Source organism: Taurulus bubalis (assembly GCF_910589615.1).
Source record: "Taurulus bubalis genome assembly, chromosome: 3".
NCBI lineage: Eukaryota > Metazoa > Chordata > Actinopteri > Perciformes > Cottidae > Taurulus > Taurulus bubalis.
The window spans coordinates 9,346,927-9,371,153 of NC_136591.1; the positions used below are offsets into that span (position 1 = coordinate 9,346,927).

The 24,227-nt window shown below is 39.9% G+C and overlaps 1 protein-coding gene across 4 annotated transcripts in view; it reads right to left on the reverse strand.

The window, feature by feature from the left end:
* Positions 1–2,865: 2,865 nt before the first annotated feature.
* Positions 2,866–24,227, reverse strand: part of kcnip4a (potassium voltage-gated channel interacting protein 4a) — a gene marked incomplete at both ends in the record, with an annotated part of 117,087 nt that continues 95,725 nt past the window's right edge. For 3 of the 4 annotated variants that reach the window (XM_079214792.1, XM_079214793.1, XM_079214794.1), the window contains 7 exons: positions 2,866–2,913; positions 2,995–3,057; positions 3,152–3,256; positions 5,169–5,276; positions 5,856–5,926; positions 6,472–6,541; positions 11,406–11,530. In XM_079214792.1, the coding sequence (XP_079070918.1) occupies positions 2,866–2,913; positions 2,995–3,057; positions 3,152–3,256; positions 5,169–5,276; positions 5,856–5,926; positions 6,472–6,541; positions 11,406–11,530 (590 nt within the window). Of the gene's footprint in view, positions 2,914–2,994; positions 3,058–3,151; positions 3,257–5,168; positions 5,277–5,855; positions 5,927–6,471; positions 6,542–11,405; positions 11,531–12,826; positions 12,927–24,227 lie in introns of all 4 variants that reach the window. The other variant, XM_079214791.1, reaches the window with a different exon arrangement.

Genomic DNA, 24,227 nt, shown 5'->3' on the forward strand with positions numbered 1-24,227 from the left:
TTATTAAAGTTGGAAGAAGTGATTTCAATATAACTGGAAAGATTGTCTCTTTTTTTTTTTTTTTTTTTTTTTTTCTTTCTTTCTTTTAAGTATTCCTACCTATGGACCTTGATGGCTCTGCCATGTGTGTTTTATTCCATAACCGTCACACATTTTTGCTTGTACAGAAAATTCAGCAGATGAAGAAATGATCTTTTTAAGAACATGTTTGTCTAAATATTAAAACACAGAAAAACCCAATTGTATGTTGCTTTCAAAGAAAAATATATTCAATGTAAAAATGTAATTGACATAATTCAATGCGTGCCAGAATTACAGTCGGTATCTAAGGTAGCACTAATCAAAATGTACACATTCAGTTTGCTGATTGGTGTCCACTTTCCTAGAAGTGAGAAATCTACTGTGCAGCATTCAATTCCACATGAATGACTCCAGACACAAGTATAAGGGCGCTAGAATCCATATACATACAGCAAATTATATTAATTTAGTTTCTTATTTCATGAATTTTTATCCAGTCCAGGTGTGTTATCCACTTGCCACCATGAGGGGGCAGCACAAGTCTGAATAATATGCTTTTTGATCCCCAATATGATCTGCTTATGTTGGACAATAAAACTACTTCTTACCGTAATGGTGAACAACATTCTGGTTCATAAAACATGCACAATGAGATATTCCAATATATACTGATGTCAGTCTCAAAAGATAGAACTCCTCCTCTCAGATATCTAACGAATATGAAAGATTTGTTTCTTGCTAAATTCCACTTTCAGAGCACACTAGATGGGATTTTTGATAGCCATGTAATTAATATTCTAGAGCCTTTAACATGTTTTAAGTCATTTAACACAACTTTTGAAAGTTTGAGGTGTATAGTTTATTTTTTTCACTTTTGTCAGAGATAGCTGACTTTAGATATTATGTACAGAAGAAATGTAGAAATAATTCATTATTTTCAGAAACAACATTTCTACATCCACTGGGATGTATTGCAAATATGCTAAGATGGTGCAAACATTTGTTTTAGTAATGCTTCATAATCATATTGCTGAGAAAAATTAAAGAGTTGTCAGAAAACAATTGTACAAACAGTAAGGCACACAAACACAAATCAAAGGGGGGCAATTTCCTGATGGAAAAATACACGAGTAAAAAAAAAATGTAATTCATTACTAAACTTTTTAATAATGACCAGCATGCCTCGCAAAGGAGATTTGTTTTATGTTTGTGATTATACTGTATGAACACTTTGAATGAAAAACATGATAAATATGTCAAATGCTGCAAAGTATTCACCAGAAATCCACCAATTCTCAAGTGTATGTCAGAATAACGGCTGGTTTGATGGATACTTCCTGTATCCAATATCCAAGTCATTGTGAAAAAGAAGAAGAGAAAAAGTCAGATTAAAACACTCAGCAACTTACTTACATAATGTCCAGACACTTCAGTGATCCAGTGGATTCCAACGAGCAACGAGAAGTCCGTAAGTGAGACTTGTACCCAGCATGCCTTGCGTTTGATCACATTCGGGGGCCAAGCAAAGCTTTAATCACATACAGCAGGAACCGATCAGGCTGAACAGGTGTGGGCGGGACTTTGCCCCACGGGACGCGGAGGAGGAGAACAGAGGATTCGTCGACGCCCCAGAAAATATGAGTATAATACAAAGTTACAGTGTTTGTATCAACAATCAGACCCCACCGCCCTTTCTTTTTAAAAACAGTGAATCCTATGAACAAATCTAAAGATCTGACATTCACCCGAGAGCAAACTTTCATTTAATACTGTACAACCAACAATCTTTTGTACAATGTCCATAATACCATATAAATAACCTCAAACACTGCTCTTAGTGTAACCTCCTGAACAGTGTTTCATGAAATAAAAATAAAAACATATTCATAGATGGTTTACTTTACAGAGAATATACATACATCGGGTAAAATGAAATGCACTGGAAGCAGCGTTTATCTTATGACAAAAGTTCATCGTCTACTGTTATACTCGTGGTAAATATAGCTACCTGTGTGCTTCTGTAGACCAACCGTCGACATTATGGTCCAATTTTGACATCAATACAATCTTTGTGTTGTCTCATTCTAGTTGGCAAGTAAACATGAACAAAGTTGTAAAGTTTCTCAGAGTTCTTATCTAATGCTTTATCGATGGTATATACAATTGAAAATGGTACAATGTATATTGTTTTTTCTCTTTATGCTTCCTTGACAGAGCAAAAAGACCACAACGGTTCACTAGGTTGGGGTAAGAACACTCTGGAATTGAGAGCCAGTCTGGAATGTAAAATCAGAGAGGGGCTTGAAGTTACCGTAGATATTTTGTTCTTTTTAATGTTCTTTATGCTGTATAAAGTCACAGTGATTTTACTTGGCAGTAAATAAAACAAGTCGAGGCTGCAACAGAGTGAGAGGCACCCTGTTTAAACCTCTTCATCACAAATCTCCCCCGAGCGTTTATAATATTGGAGGCTAATGCACTTTGCAGCGCTTCGCTGTTCAGCAAATAGAAAGACACTCCAGAGACAAATGGTGGAAATCAACCTTGAAGCGAAGATGTGTCCATTTTGAAAATTAAACCCAAAACACATATTTTTTTCTCCCCTCTCCTTTCTATTCATTGTCATATAATAAATTTCAACGATCTATTTACCAAAATGTTCAAAAGGCAACTCATTCCAGAGGGTTCGCACCGTATTGCCGACTCCTCCTTGTGGCCCACAGTAATGAACAATATTATATCTATGATCAAAAGTCTGCATAGCACACTGTACACAGTACGAGTCCAAGTCGGGCCAAGCTTAAGGTGACGTTCTCTTCCGAAGCCTCTGTGGTCCGCCAAAAGTTAAAGAACGTTTTCAAAGAGGTGCATTGATCGCATGATGTTTTCATCCTGCGCAAGAGAAACAAGGTAATGAGAAAAGGCTTGCGTGCCAACAGTAGTGAAGGAGATGTGTCGGGGTATCCAGCTTACATTTTGGCAGCAGTCGATAAACTCGTCGATGGTTACCACTCCGTCTTTATTCTTGTCCATCTTCTGTTGGAGATGGAGAGAAGGAGGGATGAAAAACAGCCTCTCTACCGTGGAATGACATTCATGTGCAAGGAGTTGCTGCCAGCGACACACTTGCCTGAAAGAACACTTCTACGTGCTGACGGGGCGTCTCTTCTTTGAGGACAGGATATGTGCATTTCCCCATCATGTCGTAGATGGCCTTCATGATGTCCAGCATTTCCTGCAATGCACAGAAAAGGGGTCAATCCACCCAAATTACAAGAAAAAGGAATTGGCTTCATGTGCCTGACATTTGAAGCTGTAGAGAGTTCTACGGTTACTCCAATGCAATTACAGTTTTTTTCAATCGCTAACAAGCGCTTACCCATACTTCAGATACTTTTTCTAAACTCTTAACACAGACTCACACCTACAAACCACAGTTGGCCAAATGGATAATTTTCTTCTCAAAAACACATTTTGTTAAATATATACTAACTCTTCATTTCAAAATAGAACACATCTTTCTCTGCACACACTAACTTGACCAAAACACTGGAAATCTGACTCAAAATGAAATTATTCTGTCAAAGAATAACTCTTGTTTTCACATCACAAGGTCATTGCAGTCAATCAAAGTACACCAGGTTTTAAAATACTGGCTATTGCTGACATTACAAAAACTGCACAGACTTTTATGTTTCAGTTTTACAGGTATTTGCATGCAAAACATGCAATCCACTGTTTTTACACGAAATGTCTTGGTTGGGAACTGTATGTCCACATGTAATGTTCACATTCAAAAGCATTCCAGTAAAAAGCAAATCAGTTGTTTTTCCCTTTACTGTTTACTACAGGAGGTACTGTACAGTATAAATACTGTTTACAGTATGATAGAACAGAAAAAGTTTTACAGTATTGTTTACAGTGAACAAAATATCCATGAAGAGCATTCTGAACAAAAAAACAACGGCAAAAAGCCCAGATAAAAAAGGACAACATTCCTGTATCTAATCTCTGTGATCTTCAGGGTTAGGCCACATGTTTCCAAAAACATCACTCCTCAAAGTCCTCCTTTTACTGTATAAGTGTATAAATGCCACTGAGTCTAAGCCAGACTGGAATCAGCTGTGGTTTGCCCAATTTACCCAACATAAATCAGCTGTGTGTCAATTATTCAATTGTTTATTTATTATCAGCTGAGATATATTATTTTAGAACTGATATCATTGCAGAAGAGGTTTTTAGATTGTATCTAAGGTTTGGAATATTGTTTTTGCCATTGTGGGATGTTGTGTGTTAACATTCGTAACTAATACAAAAACAATCCATAATTTCGTTGGGAGGTATAGCTTGTCTGTAAAGAAAATGTAAGCATTGTGGAAATGTGTTCACTGACTGCATATTGTTTGAAAACGACATGAAATGTGTGAATGGTATGGCCACAAAAGACCGATGCTGTGCTAATTGTGTTTAGAGTTTTGAAAATGTGACCACTGGTTGGACAAACGCTTGGTAGCGCCTGAAAAAAACTGTAATGTGAATGATACTGTGGCGTTGAAAATTTGAGCAGCACACGTGGCTCTAGGGATGGTAAATCAGTCCTCAATCCTGGTCCCGGCTGATAAAATATATATCTCAAATACTATTTGATGGATGGCCATGACATTTTATACATGTATAACCCAAGAGGATGAATCCTTATGACTTTGATTCAGATTAGATTAGAGGATTTCGTCTGGCATATGTTGGGGTTTTGAGTCCAACTTCTCCACAGTCTCCACACAGAAAGAGTTCAATTAAATTTGGTACAAACATTGATGGCCGCCTCGGGATGAATTGTAATGAATTTGATTGATCCATTCTTTCTTTTCGGGCCACCATCGTTAAAAAACGAACGATCACGCCTCCAGTTTGATGTTAGCTTAGCATGCTACCAAGCTAAACCAAGAAGCTAAGATGGTGAACATAGTACACTTCACATCTGTTAAACATCAGCATGTAGGCATACTGATGTCAGCAAGAAAACGTTTTTTATTTTTATTTGGGTGAACTCATGCTTTGAAATCTACTTCACATAAAGGTGGATGTTTGGAGATTCTAGTGATTGTCTCATGGCATTTCCATTAATGGTACCGTTTAAAGGCACATACCTCTTTAGTGATGTATCCATCTTTATTGATGTCATACAGGTTAAAAGCCCAGTTGAGTTTTTCCTGGATTGTGCCACGCAGGAGGATAGAAAGGCCCATGACAAAATCCTGCAGCGAGAACAAGATTCACTGAGAATTATATGAAATACACAGATCCAAAAACTATCTTTTTGTAAACAATATATGTACTTGAAAACCTATAAAACAACCAAAAAACATTAGGTCAAACTATTCACCATGCACATATATACACAGTATTTCAGCCAAATTCACACAACATTTCTGTCACGTATTAATTTGAAGAAATCAAAAACTCCTCGTTATTCAAGTTATTAACCGTCTCATAATCTGTGTCGGTCTTCTAGGAATCCCCGTATTTTTGAACTGAATGGACTGCAAATTTTCTTTGGTTTGGCATAATGACAGTTTTTCTGTCCTAATAAGCAAATTCATGCGCTTCATAAATATTAATCACGTGTTGATAGCATCCCAAGTAGACTTGCTAGGGCTCATTTAGAATTATTGGGGTTGCAGATTACGTAATGCCCCAGTGTAAAGCCTTTGGGGTTTTGCAGTGTCAAAACTTTCAAAATGTTCAGTTTGATGTAGTTTTGGAGTAGACGTTGGCGACGGACAAGACAATACTTCTTTCGTTTAGGAATAGAAATATGACAATACTTGGCTTACCTCAAAACTCACGGAGCCATTGTGATCCGTGTCAAATGCATTGAACAAGAAATGCGCGTACGTTGAAGCATCTGTGAAGAGAACGAATGAAATAAAAAAAAACATCTGACGTGATTACAGCTCAATCAACAACAGCAGAAAAAACTACTGCAAAATAGGAAAAAAATGGTTCAAAAGAAAGTTTTGTAGGTTTTATGGACAACTTCAAAGAATCAGCATGCATTTTCTTTCATGATGAGAGAGAAGGACAATATGCTTAGAGCTAAGAGTTTTATCACTGGGACTCCTCTTTGGTGAGCCATTATGTTTACTGGTCTGCCGTTCCTCTCTCTCTGAACAGATATATCAAAGCCTCCTAATGTTTTCTCTCTTGTTCCTCGGGTAGAATCTTTGCATAATGATGAGAGCAAACAGTGAGCAACTCCAGCTGCATGAATACAAACTACTGTCTCCCTCTTGCACACATTTTCCTGGATGGAGGTTTTACTGAAAAGTACTCTGGAATTTTCTTTCTAAACGCCAGTGAAAAGCAATCTGCATCAGTCAGACACAGGATCTGATAAGAAGCAGCAACGCAAGCGGCAAAAACAAAGCAGGAGGCTCACATGACACAAACCTCCTTGCGGGAAGAACTGTGCGTAGATGTCTTTGAAGGTGTCTTCGTTGACGATTCCGCTGGGGCATTCCTGGAAGACAAAACGGAATTGCAAAGGCCGTTCAGCATCTGTGTTAAAGACTTTTTATAATAAAGTCCTCGCCTTAAATATGGGTTTAGACATGCCAATCATGGTCCAATATACAACACAAGTGTGACGGACACTTGGCACCTCCAGTGCACATACTTAACTGAAAAGTACATTTTCAGTGTAGGATGAGACATCTTGCATTCAGTGGTTACATTTGTGAAATGAGCAATAATTGATTCTAGATTTGTTTTAATGAGGGAGAAGGAGTAGATGTTATTTTTTCCCCCATGTAAAAATACAAAAAAAAAAGTATATTAAATTAGGAAACAACGTATTTCAAGAGCAACCAGCATCTGCAAATCAGTTTTTCCTGACATATAGTGGTTATGCTCCTTTAAAGCCAGTGATGCAGGAGTGTACTCCAGGGTGCATCAAGTACACCGTGACATCACGGTTTGGTTGAAAAAGGCCGCTCTGTTGAACCCGAGAAGGCAGTGTAACGCTTTCAGTTTTAATGCAGTTTTAATGCTAACTAAGTTACTCTTTAACTTAACAGTATTAAATTAGTTACTGGTTCATTTCTGGATCATTTTATTGATCTGTCTATTGTGGAAAAATGCATTTTGGAGACCAATATTGTATTCTTTTAAGGATACATTTTATTTTCTTACTAAACCTTGACCGTTTTATAAGACTCATGTTCAGGCTCATGTTCAATTTGGTGGTATTCAAACTGCAAACCATCCAAGCCTCAATAGATAGCGTGTCCTCAGTCATTCCGTGTCACCCACCTGTGGTTGTCTGGTAGCATTCAGTAGAAAAGAGTGAATACTCTTACATAACCCTCCAAGAAGGATGCTTTTGTCTCCTTCAAATGAAAAAGAGCCAACCCAAGACTCAGCGGATGACCTCGCTCAGGGCAGCGTGAGGATAAAAGCGTTTAGTTTTGCCGGTTCAATCTCTGCTTGGTGTGAGGCTGCACACTGCTGCAGGATATTGAATCTTTGCAACACAGGAAATGCTCCACCTATATAGACAATTTCCAAAAGGGAAAGGCACATGTGTGCCTGGGGTTTTCTACACAAGACAATAAATCATGTACAGTGGAGGTTGCTGAAGGAAATCAAAGATGAGGAACAGACTGTATTTGGGATGGATGCAATAACATGAACACCTCTCTGATACAGCTTCAAAACAAACTGACCAGCCAGAAAATAAAGACATATACCTTGCACTTCTGCATCTACATTAAAAAAAAATATTTCGAAGAATTCAATATTTGGGTTTGAAAAGAGAAAGTTTGTTATCGCCATTGATGTGTTCCTTTTTGCTGGGATAATGGGGTGTGTGAGACAAACAATGTTCTCAAAGTAAGCAACACAGGGTTTGCTCTTCCTGTGACCATGTTTGATCAGCCGCGTTAGAAACAGAACAGTGTGGATGAACATATAAAGATGAAACTTTGCTGCCTCGCTTCTAACGGGGTCTTCGCGTTTCAAGAGGATGTGTGAATTACCCGACACTCTTCTTCTGTTGTCTGGCAGACCCAGTTCCATATATTGTGGGGGGAGTGAGGTCAAGGATTTGGGGGAGTTTAGAGAGACAGAATGAGCACAAGTCTGTCTCCATACTGTAGTTTGGCAGTCTGCGACCTGATTTAATGAAGTCGGTGAGCCTGTTGAGTGCGTGATGCAGTTCATGTTAAACTAGTGTTTGCAGCATTGGGTCAAACCTTTTCCTGGTGAACGGACTGAGTAGCATTGGAATTATATCGGCGAGCGTGGTATGAATTTACAAAACTATTCAAGCAGGAATACTTTGCCTTTCTTGGATGTGTTGTTACTTCTTATTTTACCGTTTGTATATTTGCTTGGCTTTGTGCTAAAGAGACAGATATGAGAGTGGTATTGATGTTTTCTTTTCATCCAACTCTCAGCAAGAAAGCAAATAAGAATATTTCCCCAAACTTCTCAGTTGACTAAAAAAAGTACATATCCACTCGAAAAGACACTCGAAAGTTTCTCCTCAGCATCGCTGTACCTTGACAAAGAGAAGTAATTCTTTGTGGTTTCGTTTAATTAGAATGTTGTTTATGATCCACAACACTGACGTGAATGGGTTGCCAACAATCAACCAATTGGTGAGGAAGTGCAAGATGTCAAGTAATTAAGGACTCATAGTGGGGAGGGAGGGGATTTTTCAAAGCTTCTCTGTGCATGCTTGTGTGTTTGTGTGTGTGCGCATGTGTGTTTGTGTGTGTGTCAACACAGATGGGTAATTGCAGCTGTCAACACTAATAACACACTGTTTAAGTGGGGCACTAATATACAAATGGCTGTGTTCCAAGTCAGCTTCTTCTTCTAACCCGGCTACGTCATCCTCACAAACCTGAAGGAAAATGAATGGTCGGTAAAACTGTCACTGCGGAACTGCAGAATTCCTCTGATCACAGTTCATCGTCTCTTTTCAGCCTTGCGATAACGTGAGGGAGGGAGGCAGTTTTTCGATTAAGAATGAAGCCGGTGTGTTATGTAGTTACCACCACGTACAGCATCGGGCCCCTGTAATTCAATTTAAAGTTCAGTGAAATAGTTACACTCATTCAATGCCTGAACTGCCTTAAGGTCACTGTTCTCTACATGAGTCAATAATATTGAGCTTTTGGGAAAACGGTTTCCCTTTAATACATTTTTCTCTGCATCAGTGAGACGAATGAATTAATTATCTATTAATAAAGACATAATATAATTTACATTTGGATATTTTACAGGAATTGAATTAAGCATCTGGACGTTAATAATATTCACCAAGGTCAAATGTTCTTTTCTACAAGCATTGGTTGTTTAAACTTGTAACACCCCCTTCATTTCTTAAGATGCAAGGTTATGGTCAAGACAGATTTACAGTTGTTTACTTGGTTATCTTATCTAGTTTTTCATATATCTGTATATTTGTTTACCTCTAAATCAAACTGAAATGATGGGCAAAGAGCTCTTGGAATAATAGTAGTATTGCTGTGTAGAATGACAACAAATGAAGGTGTAATTTCTCCCTTTCCCTTGCAAGTTGCTCCATTATACACATTATTCATATTATCTCACTACACAAAGTGAGAGGTCAGAAAATGTATTTGTATTCATTTGATATGCTTGTAATATTAGCTCATCCGTGATAATAAAATAACAAAAACGCTCTGTGAAATGCAAAACCGGCCAGGCATGAAATTCTTCTCCGAGACTCGTGAAGGTTTGCGGCAATGCAGTGTGGGGGAATGAAATAAAACTGTGAACAGAGGCATCATCGCTGATGGAATAGAAACGGGGAGATCTTAATATAATGCCCAAGGCAGTGCCCCGGACTGTGAACTGTGGAAGCCCAGCAGATTTAGCCAATCGTGAGGACAATATTGTGTTATTTCCAAGGGATTTGTTAAACAACGGATTCTCTCATACCTTTGAGGTGACCTTTGCTAAAATGACTCCTTAAGAGCCAGAGGTCTTGTTTTAGTCCTTACTAGACATATTGCTGGATCTAAGGCAAAGCTCCACTTTGAACATGTGTGTGTCAAGTGAATTTGTTGTCAGGACAAATTACCTCATCCTGTCACCCACAGGTGTTTGATTTGCTTTGAAACCCTGGCCAACAAGGATGAAGGGACACAATTCTCAATACGAGAACCAGGCCAGCTTCTATTAGTCTGACTGGCCATAAAGTCTCTGCCATGTCTCTCTCTCTCTCTCTCTCTCTCTCTCTTTCTCTCTCTCTTGGTCTAATTCGGATTACTGTCCAACAACATTTGTCGAATTACACAGCAGTGATGAGTAACTTTTAATAAAAATGAAGAGCATAAAATAACTGTAATCTGTGATGTAACAAGTCAGAGAGTCCACAACAGTTTAGTGTGTTAACATGCTAACATTTGGCAAATTAGCACTAAACACAAAGTACTGCTGAGGAATGGAATAAGATCTGCAGATATTTGGCCAATTCAATGTTGACCTTATGGAGGCCAGAGGAAAAATCTGGCGGATCACCGAAGTTACCAACAATTAATTGTGAGGGGAACATTAACGTTTGTACCAAACTCCATTCAATAGTTGTTGAAACATTTTACACAAATGTAAACCTGAAGATAGCCAGAGAGGAAATATTTTTCTCCCTCAGTGTGAGAGGAAGTCAGGCAGAGTGTTTGGCACAAATTAAAGGCCTCATTAGTACACTTCTTGCCTCTTAACTCAGGTCTCAAGTGGAAGTGGACTAATGGGGAGGCTTTGCAGGGACTCGGCAGGAGCACAGTGCAGGCTCAACAGAAAACTGAAGCCCCATGGGAATTTCTCCATCACAGGCCTCTCGCGTTCATTGCCAGACAATTTGGGTTGAGTTAATTCTGGGTCATCTCATTACTTCTCACATCAGAGGTGACAATGAAGTGATACGAGCTGCTCTGGAGGACTTCGACATGATTGCTCATCAGTAATCTTACACAATGTGTTGGAGGTGTGAACTAATTATCCTTGGCACAGTGAACAATGTACAGAAAATTACATTTTCGGTGGTTCACGCAACTGGACATGATAACATTCAGTGCATGATGTGGAATAGATGATTCGGCAAAAGTAGTATTCATCAGAGGCTTGATTATAATTTATTGCTACACAAGCAGAGTGGACATTGAATAGTGATGAGATGAAGGAAGTGGAGCTATCGGAAACTCCACGCCCCTGAGGTTATGAAAAAGAATAAACTGAATGAAATCAAAGGAAAATATTTTTTTTAATGTCAAGAGATGTCCAAAAGAGAACAAAGCCAGCTGAGCTGTACATTACAAATGGTGCTGAGGGTGCATGGTGGCTCCATCACTCACATTTTTGAAGCCGCGGTAAAGGATCTGAAGTTCCTTGCGCGAGAAACGTGTCTGAGCTTCAAGCTGCTCCAGTCCCTCGGGGCGATGGCGAACTGTAGATTGTTCAAGCTCATCTTCAACGCTGTCTAGAGAGGAGGAGGAAGGAGGTCAGATGTGAACAAATGCTGGTGAGTCTTGTAAAATGTGCATGTTTGAGGCATGAATTTGAGATATCCCATTGCAATTCCAAATATCAGCAAAGGCTAAGCAAATAAACCTATATATTTGCATATTCTATATCCAAAATGTCACATTTTGGCATGAAATGGTCATAAGTTTCTTTATAACCCGCTTGATAACAAAGAAAACCCATAGAAGTGACTCCACTTGGAAGCCCCTTTTCTCCTTGTTATATCAGGTCCTTTTATTTGCAAATGATACTTCACAAAACCAAACTAATATTGAAAGGTCTTTGTCTTCTCTACACCAAATTCAGCAGCAGAGATAATGAGAGCTTTTGAGTCTTTTCAAATTTGCATGTTTGAGGCTAGATTTTGAGATATCCCATTACACTTCCAAATATCAGCAATACCTAAGCAAATAAAACTAGATACGTGTAGCTTATATGGCACACGTTGGCAATAAGTGGTCCCAAATTTGTAATAACCTTCTTGACAATAGAGTGACAAAATGGCCTTTTCTTCTCTGTGCCAAATTTGGCGTCAGAGATCATTTGTGTCATTGAGGCCCAAGAACAAAGTTCTCGTGGCTGGAAGCCTCTTCATGAACCCTGTGACACGTTTTAATGGGCCTGTACTGATGGCAGATGGTGTCTGGGCCCTGCCACCGTCTTGCACTGTCCTCGCAGCACAGCGGTTGACTTGTCTTGTTGCCGCGGGGCCTCTCATATACCTGATGTGTGACACAGTGTCTAAATGCCTCATTAGCTCAAAGGGTACCCACAGCCAAAAGGCCACATCTTCTAACTGACCACAAATAACCTGCTGCTATGGAGCTAATGCTTTGTATTCATAGAAGAGAAAAAACAGCTGTTTGATTTCATTATCATTATCAAATTTGTCCAGAATTCTTCGGCATCTGGCTGAGTAATTATTAGATTTGATGATTATTGCATGATGAAACTGTTCCGCAAAAATGCAATTGTGACAAATCTAATTTAGAATCAAGAACATTACCATTGGAAGCAGGGTTTGAAAAAAAAAGAGATAAAACAGTCTTTATAAACAGTGTTTATAAATGTCCCCTCAAATCACACATTCAACATCCATCCTTTTTACTTATTCAACTGTCAAACCCAAATGTTCGGTGTGAATCAGAAAGCTGAAGCAACTCAGTGTGACTTATATTGAGTGTGTGCCCCCTATACCAAGAAAAAAACACAGAAAAGAAAAGATCATCACAGAGAGCCTTGGACGAGCCACTTGCTTTGATTACTGGAGGATGGCTTTTTGGCTGTGGAGCATGGAAATAGCCTCATGAGTCGAGCTCTCACCCCGCGCTTGTGGACAATCTGAGGGTAACCTAGGAAATACAGCATTAGGTATTACGGTTACCTCTGCAACTTACAGCCTCGGCACATGAGATAAACTAGACATGCAAGAAGCCGTCTGGTCTGTTAAAGTTCACATGGACACAAAGCCGCCTTATAGGTGGTTCCTCAGGACAACAACATATTGTTTTCACACTGTAGTAGTTTAAGAGCTGCAGCTCCAAAAGGCAGCGAACACAAACTGGTTTTAAAGGAACATGTACTGTAAACTTACCTTTGCATTTACAAAAGAGTTGCAAGAATATGAGCATCTGATAGCTAGGTGCAAATGAGTTCAAGAGGAGTTCCCTTCTTGTTGTACCTGCCTAAATATAGCATCGCTACAAGTCACGAGCAGCTAGTTCACTGGGTTACATTACACTAGGCTATTAACAAGTCTCTCAGAACATTGTAGGTCAACAGCGTAAAAGACAGGCTCTGAATATGACATGGAGCCCATGACCTCGAGTCTGGGTGTAATATGAAATCTCATCAGGCGTCTACTCTTTTCACACGTAGCTTAGCATGTTCCATGTCAGTATTTTCCCGCCTGTGCCCTGATGCAGCTTGCTACATTATTAGTAAAATAAAGTGGTGCGTCCAAGGTTTGAGTTAGTGAACACAATTCATAAACTAATATGTTCTGTGCAGCACCACTCTGTGAGTATGCAAGTCAGTATGTAATAAGTTCACAGCCTTGACTAAAAGCGCACAAGCCCATTTCCCCTTCCGAACCGAGCTACGAGAGGCCTCTACTAACCTGGGCGACAAAGGAGCGTAGTCCAGCATAGTCTAGCTGTAGTAAGAGCATCACACTGAGTACAGTGAGTTCACACAGACAATAAACGCAAGTACCCAGGTTGCAAATATAATATATTCTAGATTTCCTAGAAAAATCAACAAATCGAAAACACTGCAAACACATCTTTAAATCTATTAGTCTTTAGCCATGCTAGCACTTTACTTCGGCAAAGCAGTGCTCTAAGCAACATGCTAATGTTAGCATGCTAACATGCTCACAATGAGAATGCTCACACGTTGATAAGCGGTACAATGTTTACCATTGTGGTTTAACATGTTAGCATGCTGTAGGTAACTGGTCACTAACCCAGTTATTGAATAAATAAAAAATGAATGATAGTCCTGGATGGGAAATGAGGGGATAACCAAATAATTCTTCCTTCAAAACAAGATTTCAAAACCTTAACAAACACCGTTCTACTAAGCTGGCAAGGAACCCTGACAAAGAGGTTGCTACATGGAAATGGAACTTGCGCATGGTCCGAGCCTTTTTTGTGCCGAGTTAAACACTGCACAGATATTGAGCAGATGGCTGAAAGCTCTTGGCTCAGATCTGGCACAATGTCCACAATCACTAACATTATGGTGCACAACACAGCTCTCACAAAAGACATTGTTGATTCTGGCAAGTCATGCAGTCATCTTTAGACCAGTTCATCTTGTCCTCTATAATGACACAATAACGTTGAGATTTAGAAGAGGAAGAGACAAATGAAGCTCCTGTCTGGTCTCGTTACCTGCCTCGCACACACCTTCCTTCCTGAGTGAGTGAGGAGACATCTGAGTGCCTTCACTGAGGTTGAACTAGACAGATGTTGCTTTTGTTTCAAAGTGTAAATTGGTCTTGAGGGCAAGCTTGCTTTATTTAGAAACATTACTGTACAACTCAAGATGTCTTTGTCTAACTTAGAGCTCAAGGACATTGTGGTGGACTTCAATATATATTATTTAGCACCACCTAATGACTGAGGATGAAGTGCAAACACTATAACTAATGGGGCAACTGATCTGTCCTATCGCTAATAGAATTGAAAGCATGACTGTTGGTGAAAAGCTGAACGGACATGAGGGCAAAAAAACAAGTATCTCTAAAGGGGAATAAAGCAGAGTGTGAGTGACACAGCGCTTAATCAGGCAGGAAAAGAGCATGCAGTGATGGCTGTCTGATTAATGTTTGCCCTTTTAGTTTGTTGACAAAATGGATCTGACGCTCGAGTACGTGTGTGATAATGGAGAGAGCGGCGCGAGCTGTGCTCTGGTGCCCTTACCCACAAAGGTTGAAGATTACCTTTTTGCTGTTACAAAAAAACAAACATAAATGGGTGTTGTCCTGAGGAATCAACATCAAGCAATAACGAAAGATTCTGCGGAGGCTAAACATTTTACTGATTCAGTCATCACGTGCACACACAAAGTCATGCCATACTTTTGCCTTCCTTGAAAGAAAAACCCTGACCACAGCAGCTTGTTCGGTGGCTGCTGCTATATCAGCCGGTTGCAGCTGACTGCAACTCATCAGAAATGTAATTCATAGCCACCACTGAGTAACAGAGCTGGCGTATCCGCTTCAGCCTGCAGCAATACAAGATAATGAGATTGAATGCCTTTCAAGGGTAATAAACAAAGAAAAATGCCTCAGCTAAATATAATTACCACGGGACATAGTGTAACTAGCTCTGAAGATTAAAGCCACAATACGGTCTAATGCGCAGTATCTTCTTCATCAATGAGCTGACAAAGTTGCAAACATACTTCAACCCTGAACAATTAAAGTGACTTTATAACCCACCGAAATGAGTCAGGACAGATCAGTCATAGTTCATCCGCCACGGTCCTTCAAGATTTGGGATTCAAGAGTAATTTATCTCAAAGGTAAAGTCAAGCTGGAAGGCAAAACCTCCCTAGTCCTAAATCAACTGGATCCATGAACCGAAAAAGAGCGGCAAACAAACCTTTGATGAATCTATATCATGTGCAAACTAAAATGCGTTCCGTTGACCGCGAAATGCTGCTTGATATCGATACATCTTGGATCATTTCTCTTGCTGAAGCACAGTTTGATGAGTGGTGCTGCTGAGCTTGCTGCTTCTTTGTTGTATGAGGGTGTAACTACAGTAAGTGCTACGCAGAGGCAAATGATAGCCTGGAGGTCCACATTGGATGGATTAATTTAATACAGTAAGTGCAAATGCCCCTTTTGCAGTGTGAGATTAAAATTAAAACTATTAAATGGTTCTGTGATGGGGGAACTCTTGGTTTAATCTGTGTGAAATTGGGCAAGATAATTCTTAATTGTTAGGCATTGATAGCATTCATCAGACCCGGCATTTTATGTCCTCCCTTACTTGTTACAAGCCTTTTCCCCTCGATGTTATCAAACTAAAATGGTGCAGCCACAGTCTTTTCTCAAGAGCTTTGGCGTGTTTCTATGTGTGTGTGTGTCTGTGACAAGGTCTTAACTTATACAATTTAGCACCAGCTCCTCGCTGTCCCTTTAGCGCTGCGGCGCCAAGAAGGCGGGGCTCACAAAAGTAGGCCATGGCTCCAAGGGAGCACAACTTATCCTCTGACAGTTTAAATGATGCTGTCTTGATCGTGCACAGCTCCCAGCAAGTGAGCCTGTGCGGCTTCAGTAGTGGTCAGAGATCTCTCGGACCACATCCGGACAGTGGTCAGGGCGTGATACAGTTTTGGATGACTGCGTAAAAAAAAAAGAATATATGCAGATTGAAGCTAATGATGGCATAAATACTTTTAGTCAGGATCAGCATTACATCACTTTAGAAGCTGCATGTTCAGCAGCCACATAGGCATATCTTTTTACTAGCGCAGGCAAAAGTTTTGCCTCTAAAAGTGATAGGTTAGATTTTTAGACTTTCAGGCTGATCACACTGATTTTTCTACAACGAAGGCATGACATGCTACATGTATAAGCAGTAACATTTCAGAATAGCAGTGTGTTCATCAGATTAGTCTGATAGTCACACAAATCTTTCCTCATCTGATCAGAACTGTCAAAAGGAACTGACATAAATCAGATTTATTCACATAAACCGACGCTTCCAATCAATAAGCTATACACTGTTAATGACACACCATCCCGACGAACATAACACCTGGACCGAACTCAATACTGATCTTATCTCAACCTGAGCTCACTCCTAATATAGCCTGCTCCAAGTCCTGGCAATACAACACAGCACAATCGAGCAGCAATCTCAGGGTATCCAGTTCATCACAAGGCTGCACTGTGTCAACTCCTGTCCTTTAAAGGGCAAAATATGTAAACATAGTCACAAAACAGGTGTGCGTTATTGCAGTTACTGTCAGGTTTAAAGCTGATATTCCCAATAATTCAAATTATAATTTTTATTCTTGGGCTACATTATGATTGTATCATTGCTTTCAGCTTAGTATCATCAGTAGCCAATTTCTGGGACATTTCAAGTCCCCTCTGTGAGGGATTGTATCTGGCAGTGGACACCAGTGCTGTCATCCCATTTTTCTGCATTTTAATCTGACTCTTTGGTTATCGTTCTAACTTGTTTCAAGTTCAGAAGTAATTCATTGTTGCATGTCGGAATGTAGTTGAATCTCAATTGGGAACCAAGAAAATTAATTATTCCATGGAGAGTATCTAAAGGACATGCTAACTGTCCTCACACCAGTGGTGTCTTCGTCTCTTGTACATCTGGAGGCAGTTTAATGCAACTGCAGAGTCAAATTAATAATTTTCCTGAAGATCTATCATTTGCAGGTGTTTCAAACTTAAGATAAATAGTATTTCATCAATATGACAACCAAACATGGTCATACAGAGTGAAGAAAAAATATCCTAGTAGTAGCTGTAAAAACTGCTTGTTTAACTGCATGATATTTAGGTCGAAGCTCATGATTGGTGGCGGCATGCTATGCAGGCTGGTCAATACCTCTTTCGATTTTGAATATAAACTCTCCCATCTCTCTAAAAGGGTCAGCTTTAACCATCTGGCCATGAGATATTTACAGAAAGTCCAATCACTAAATGATCTATAGCACAAATGCAAAGGCAAACACCTTTTGAACAAATTACATCAAAGCCAATCAGAAAGAGCCAGGGGGGATAGATTATTTTTAAGCCGAATATTTATTGGTTCAGTGTGCAGGCAGCACTTTAACACCTCATTCCAGCGTTTGAGTCCCAAGGCTGCATATTGTTTTGGAGTGAAACAGGGACAAACGTGACAGACGCTTTTCAGCTCGCAATCAACGGAAATTACACCCAGCAAGACAGAAACAAGGACTTGGACTTGGACTTTATCCATGCTGGCAAGATTCCCCCAAAAGCAATTGTGATATTAATCTGACCTGCTTACCCGAAGTTGCACCAATGCTACTGGCGTTAGTCACCTCCCAACGAATATGAAATTGGTTATTATGATGTATTGCTCAAGTAATGCCTCAGTGACAAATCTTACAGATGATCACATCTGCCTCTTTAATTCAAAACACAAGGCAACGTGGCATAATGCATACCTACGACATGTTGACATTTGGAGCAGAGCCACATTAGACGGAAGGATTAGACTGAAAGGGAGTTTACTATAAATGTAATACCTTCCATAGTTCAGATGGATGTTTTTACTGTGCTTCACGGGAAGGGGAAAATTTGGATATACACATTCTGCAAGACATTTTCACTGTATATACTGGACAGAACACTATTGGAGGTGAGTGGGATCTGGTGGATATTGTGAACCTACACAGAAGCGTGTTAAAATAAGCTGATAATAACATGTGCATTGGAGAAGACACCTAGCTGTTTACACCTTTCTCCCATAACAATAATCCCAACAGAAACATGCCAACTGATATTAAATGAGTGACCTGTGATAAAGTGAATAGAAGTGCAACAATACATAAATGTCCAGATCTGCCCGAGGACAGAAGATTAAACGGCGAACCCCTTTGCAATGTCTGACTCTCCCCTTTGTAGTAGCAAATATTTTCTGAAACTCCAAAACAAATTATGGCCAACATCCAGAATACCAGAGCTGTCAACAGTGGACATCTGTTGATTACAATACTGCTTTTGCAAATGTTAGATCTGCCGATCCAAGTCAATGAAAGAAAAGTAATGCAGACGCAGTCCCACTGGGTACTGAGAAAAGCTCATTTGATATCAGATAAATCACATGGAAGATGGATACAGATTTGCCATTTGTTTCCATTTGGTGGGCCCAAATACAAATAAACCCAAAGATTGGAGTCGGGAAGAGCGATATGTCTTTGCTGTTATTTAATAAAACAGCTTTCAGTTTCTTATGGCAGGCAGGAAAAATGGCTGTGAAATCGACTGATGGAAAAAGAGGAAGAGGAAGGCAGAGTAACTGCATGGCCTGTCTTAAAACAAAAACCAACTGGGAACATTGGTGAGAATATAAAGGCCAACAGTCTGTCCAATGGTCCTAAATAAATCAAAACAAAACGCTGTTTTGCAATCTTTCTGATGAGATGATGAATTTTCTTACCCTGGGACATGACATCAAATTGTGTGCTTTACTGCCAATGATGAAAGGCAGATGCAAATAAATCTGAGTCCAAACATCCTGGGAATAGATCTGTGTTTACAGCCAAATGGACTGAAGCCTTGCTCATTCCCTTCAGGTTAGCTATTGCAAGACAGAAAGCAATGTTGCACAAAATACTGCTGCTCTATACTGGCAAAAAGAACGCACTCACCATTGCTTTCTGCCATTGGTGCAGATAAGCAAATCTGAGTATAATTAAATAGTGTGCGGAAGTCAAATAAAATGCTGTCATTTGCTGTTCTGAGTGTTACATGCGCTGACTGCAGCTCTCGGGACTGGAGGCCAAGGTTTGTTATGAGGGAGAGCATCTTCTCACGCTGGCCATAATGACACCATCAGAGGGCCGAGGACTTTTTAGGAGTCTGGGGGAGAGAGCAGTCTGTGCTTCTAATTGCAAACATTTGTCAGTTGGAGGTGTTTCAATGTTTAAAAAAACAACACCCTTGCTCTGGCATTGGAAGAGAAGGTATTCTGCCCTTTCTACTGCAGTCATGTTTACGATTATAAGGTGGGACAAAGGATTAGAGACACTCAAAGAGGGGAGAGTCTTTCTCACTCATGTGGAAGTGAGTCATTCATATGATGACAGGAAACTCACACTGATGCTATCAGTCACTCAGAAAAGTGCATCAATGGATTTTTGGATTTTATTCTGACAAGATATTCATTGTTGATATCCCCAAAACACTGGAATTAAAATGTATCTTTCTCTATTTACTGTAGCTCAGCCAAAAGACAAACAAAGTGAGGCAATATAGTATCTGTTGAGATTTTAAACCAAACTGGCTCGGAGGGTTGATTACATTTTGACTTGCTTACTTTAAATTACTTCTATTACAATCAGGCTTTCACTCACTACTGTAATACAAAAGGTGCTAGCTAGTTTTGTGTTTTCTAATATCCTTATTTTGTATAGTCAGACGCAAAACACTGAAAATAACTTTGCTCGGTGCAGTTAATAGAGTCAGCATATACGATAGAAATCACTAGTAATGAGATAGGTCCACTGTAGGTCCTTGTCGGCACTTTCCATCCCACTGTTTCATTTCCACTTACATTAGTGTACCCGTCTGATGAAAGCAAAGTGGTGGAAATAGCCTCGTCTCGCTGTGGTCGGCATCAGAAATGTTATCCTCAATAAGGAGAAGGAATAAATTAGCTGTTGCCGATTGAATTCCAGTCAGAAACAATCAATACGAACAAGGAAGGCAGTATGCCGACATCACAAAAGAAACATTCAAAGATTTTCTTTCCTTATCTATGAAAATTAGAAGGGGCTCTAAAGCCTGGCTTGTTCAACCCGGCTGAAAGATACACAATTATCTATATTGTGGGCTACTGCATTATGCATGAGGATGTATGTCCTTGCCTTAATATTGTTGGTGGATTCATACGGCAACATGACTATTCATTTTGTCGGCTAATTAAAGTGAACATGCTGAACGTGCATACTAGTTGTGTAACCTTGATTAAAAAAGAAATACCACATGTGCAGCTTCAAAGCACTGGGGATAACTCAAGGTTCATGAACAAAGTGATTATTGCTTTCATAACAACACTTAAGCTAAAACTACGCAACAATTTCCTCCAATAAAACCCTCACAATCTGCACAGCCAAGTCGTGGTATGATTCAAATCCCAATGGCGTTCAATAAGAGCTGAGGATATTGCAAGATAGTGCTTTACGAACACTCTACTACCCTGCACTGTTATAGCACACGTATCATTGAATTAAACCTGATAGCAATCAGCTATCAGATCTTTGACTAAGAAGCATCCGTCATCCTCCTCCTATCACAATTTATCATCATTGATGTTTTCGTCAAAATGGATTGCCTGAGTGATACTTGTTGTCCTGATTCAAATTGACAGTCCTCTTTCAATAATCTCCTCTGGCGTGCCTTTCTCCTTTCTAAAGACACCAGAGAGACCTATAAGTTTGGACGCTCAAAGGTTAAGTCAATCATGTCATCGCTCTCAATAGGCCGTATGGAACATGGCCAAAGGGTAATTGGGCCAGTTGATTGTTGTCCTTTAAGTTGAATGGTATGTGTAGAAGCAATCACATTTAGCAGGATAGCTGCTTGCGAAATATCTCACATTTCACAACCTGCAACTGAGTCATTGTTGCCATAGTTTCATCTTTTAAATTCTACCTGCTTTCTCGAGTCATAATGCAATTTATTTCCTTAATGGATAGCAGCTAAATTAAATTAGCTGGCCGGATCTAAAATGCCCGTATTTTCAATAATAAAAGATACGCCTACAACTTCTGCTAATTCAACTTTAATGATGGATGTGTGACTCAACACAGAAAACAATCTCATAAAGATGCAGTTCTTGCCATGCCCATAAAACAGAGTACACACTACTGCACTTAACAAAATGACACACTTCAATATTTTACCGCATTTCAAATTATTGGCAGGCAGCCGACTTTAAACACCATTAATATCTGTACAGGAAATGAAGACCGCTATGACTGCCTTGGCCTCGAAGAGATAACTGTGTTTCTCCTGCTGTTTATACCCGCATGATGTGATCGTCAATGACAGGCACGTCAGAACTGCTGGATCACAATTGAATGCCACCAAACAACAGGTGAAAGGTCAATTATAATATCGTATCATAAAAATTCAATGAGCTTTGCTTGACGTTGAACATTCTGTGCCAAAGAAAACCCAAAGTTTTGCCACTTGTTTCAAACAGAACAGCAAGTTTTCCACATTCCTCCAGTGATCGTTCAGGTGATCTGATACTGGACAACAAGGTGAAGCTTGATCAAGGGTTGACCGTTAACAATTAATAAGATAAGAGGTATGATATGAGTCACAATAAGTAAAGTGCATTTGTTTTTAGCCTTGATTAAACAAGAGTATAGCCAGTAGAAGGCTGTTCTAAGGCCCAGTTTTAATTTGAGCTAAAGGGCTAATGTCAGCATGCTAACTGCTCACAATGGCAAGACTCTGACATGCTTATTTATATCCAGCAGGTGATGTTTACCATGTCCACCCTTTTAGCTTAACAAGTCAGTTTGCTAACATTTGCCAAATAAAAATGACTGAAGCAAATAGTTGGTATGACCGAGCAACCAGCATCACCATACATAGAACCAATCTGCAAGTATTGCTAAAAGCGGTTGAAATTTTAAATATGTATTGGGGCAGGACAATGAACCAGATACTGTTCCCTACCTAATGGGAAATACAGGATAGATAATATCACAATATCAATATACCTGGTGACATTGTAAACATTCTCAGCGAGTCATGTGATTTAAAGAAGAGAAATGTTTTTTGGGTGTTAACTGAGCAAATAAAATACCGCAAAAATCGAATTATGTCAAAAAAAAACAGTGTTTGCAAGAGCAGCTAAAATGGTCTAATAAACCAAATGTATACTTAAGGCGGTACAAATGTATATCTTATTTTACTGTACATCGTCATATTTCCCAATGGAAGAATCCCATGTAATTAAACAAAAAATAGCCACAAGTACCATCAAACCAGACGTTCACAGAAGGAAAAGAAGGCTATTTTTATATTATATTATTGATTATTAGCAAAGTAAATGTGACGTTGAGTTTTGGCTATATTTTTAAGCCCTATTGAATACAAGGTTTGGTTTACCAGTAGTTGTCCCTGCATTTACTACAAACACATTTAGTGGATCAACACTCATGCACCAACCTGTTGAACAGCCATGACCTGCTCATGACTGGAAGTGAATCGGCAGAAAAACTGCCCCATGTCAGCGCTGACACTCACTATCTCTGCTATCTCCGCTGCCAGGCCATAAATCCCCATCAAGGACACAGAGGACACAAGAACTGTGTTGGCTAAGACACTCTCTCTGCGCTCCCGCCCGTTTAGAGCAGACTGTGGGTCCAAATTGACACAACGTTTCATCCCCATTCATGAAATGGTGTACTTGTGAATGTGTGTGCGTGTGTGTGTGTGTGTGTGTGTGTGTGTGTGTGTGTGTGTGTGTGTATGTGATTGATTGACTGAGGAGGGTTGGGTTTGTTGCTGCATACAGCTGAACCAGAGAAATATTTATCATTGTGTGATACTCTGATTAGTCTGCACCCTATGAGCTCTATGGTGTATGCGTATACACAGAAATGTACATGTGTGCAAAATAATGCATGGTGTGTATGTGAGTGTGTGTGTGTGTGTGTGTATGTGAGTGTGTGTGTGTATGTGTGAGAGAGAGAGAGAGAGAGAGAGAGAGAGAGGATCAGAGGAACAAAAAGGGGAAATTGTTCCTTGTTATGTTGCATCCAAATAACAGCACAGTCCACATTTCTACAATAGTCATAGAATTTCCAACAAAAGGGCTCATTAAAATATTTGACGAGCCATGTTGAGCCAACACTTACGTCACAGATCAGCAACAGCTTCATTCAGAATTAAAGTGGCTACCCACACACTGCTCGCCATGCCTTGCTGCCTTGCTCATTCTCATAGTACAATGCTCTGGTGATAGTGCATTGGCTGATGCAATGATCATGTTATTTCTCTCCAACAAAGAAGCATGCCAGACCAGTGGCAGGGAGAGGCTGTTAATTATTTTTTTTTGTCAAGTCTGACGTCCTTTTTAATCTGCATGTAGAATTGATCAGAGTGTTGTACAGTCTCCCCCGCAGGCCAGACGTGACCCCCCCCCCCCCTCTCCCTCCCGCTTGCAATGTGTCATCTGCTGCGACTTCGTCCGAACAAACCATGCAGTTCCTTTTTGCTGCCAAATGACAGATTTGCAGCCCAGCTGAGAAACTCCCCCTGCTTTTACCACCCAGGGGCTTTTAAAGCATCCCCCCTCCCCCAGATGCCTCAGCGGAGCTGCTCAGGTGGCCGGCAGTGGAGGGATGTGAGCGTACTGGGCAGCTCCCAGCTGCCAGCGTGTCTGACTGTATGAATGTTA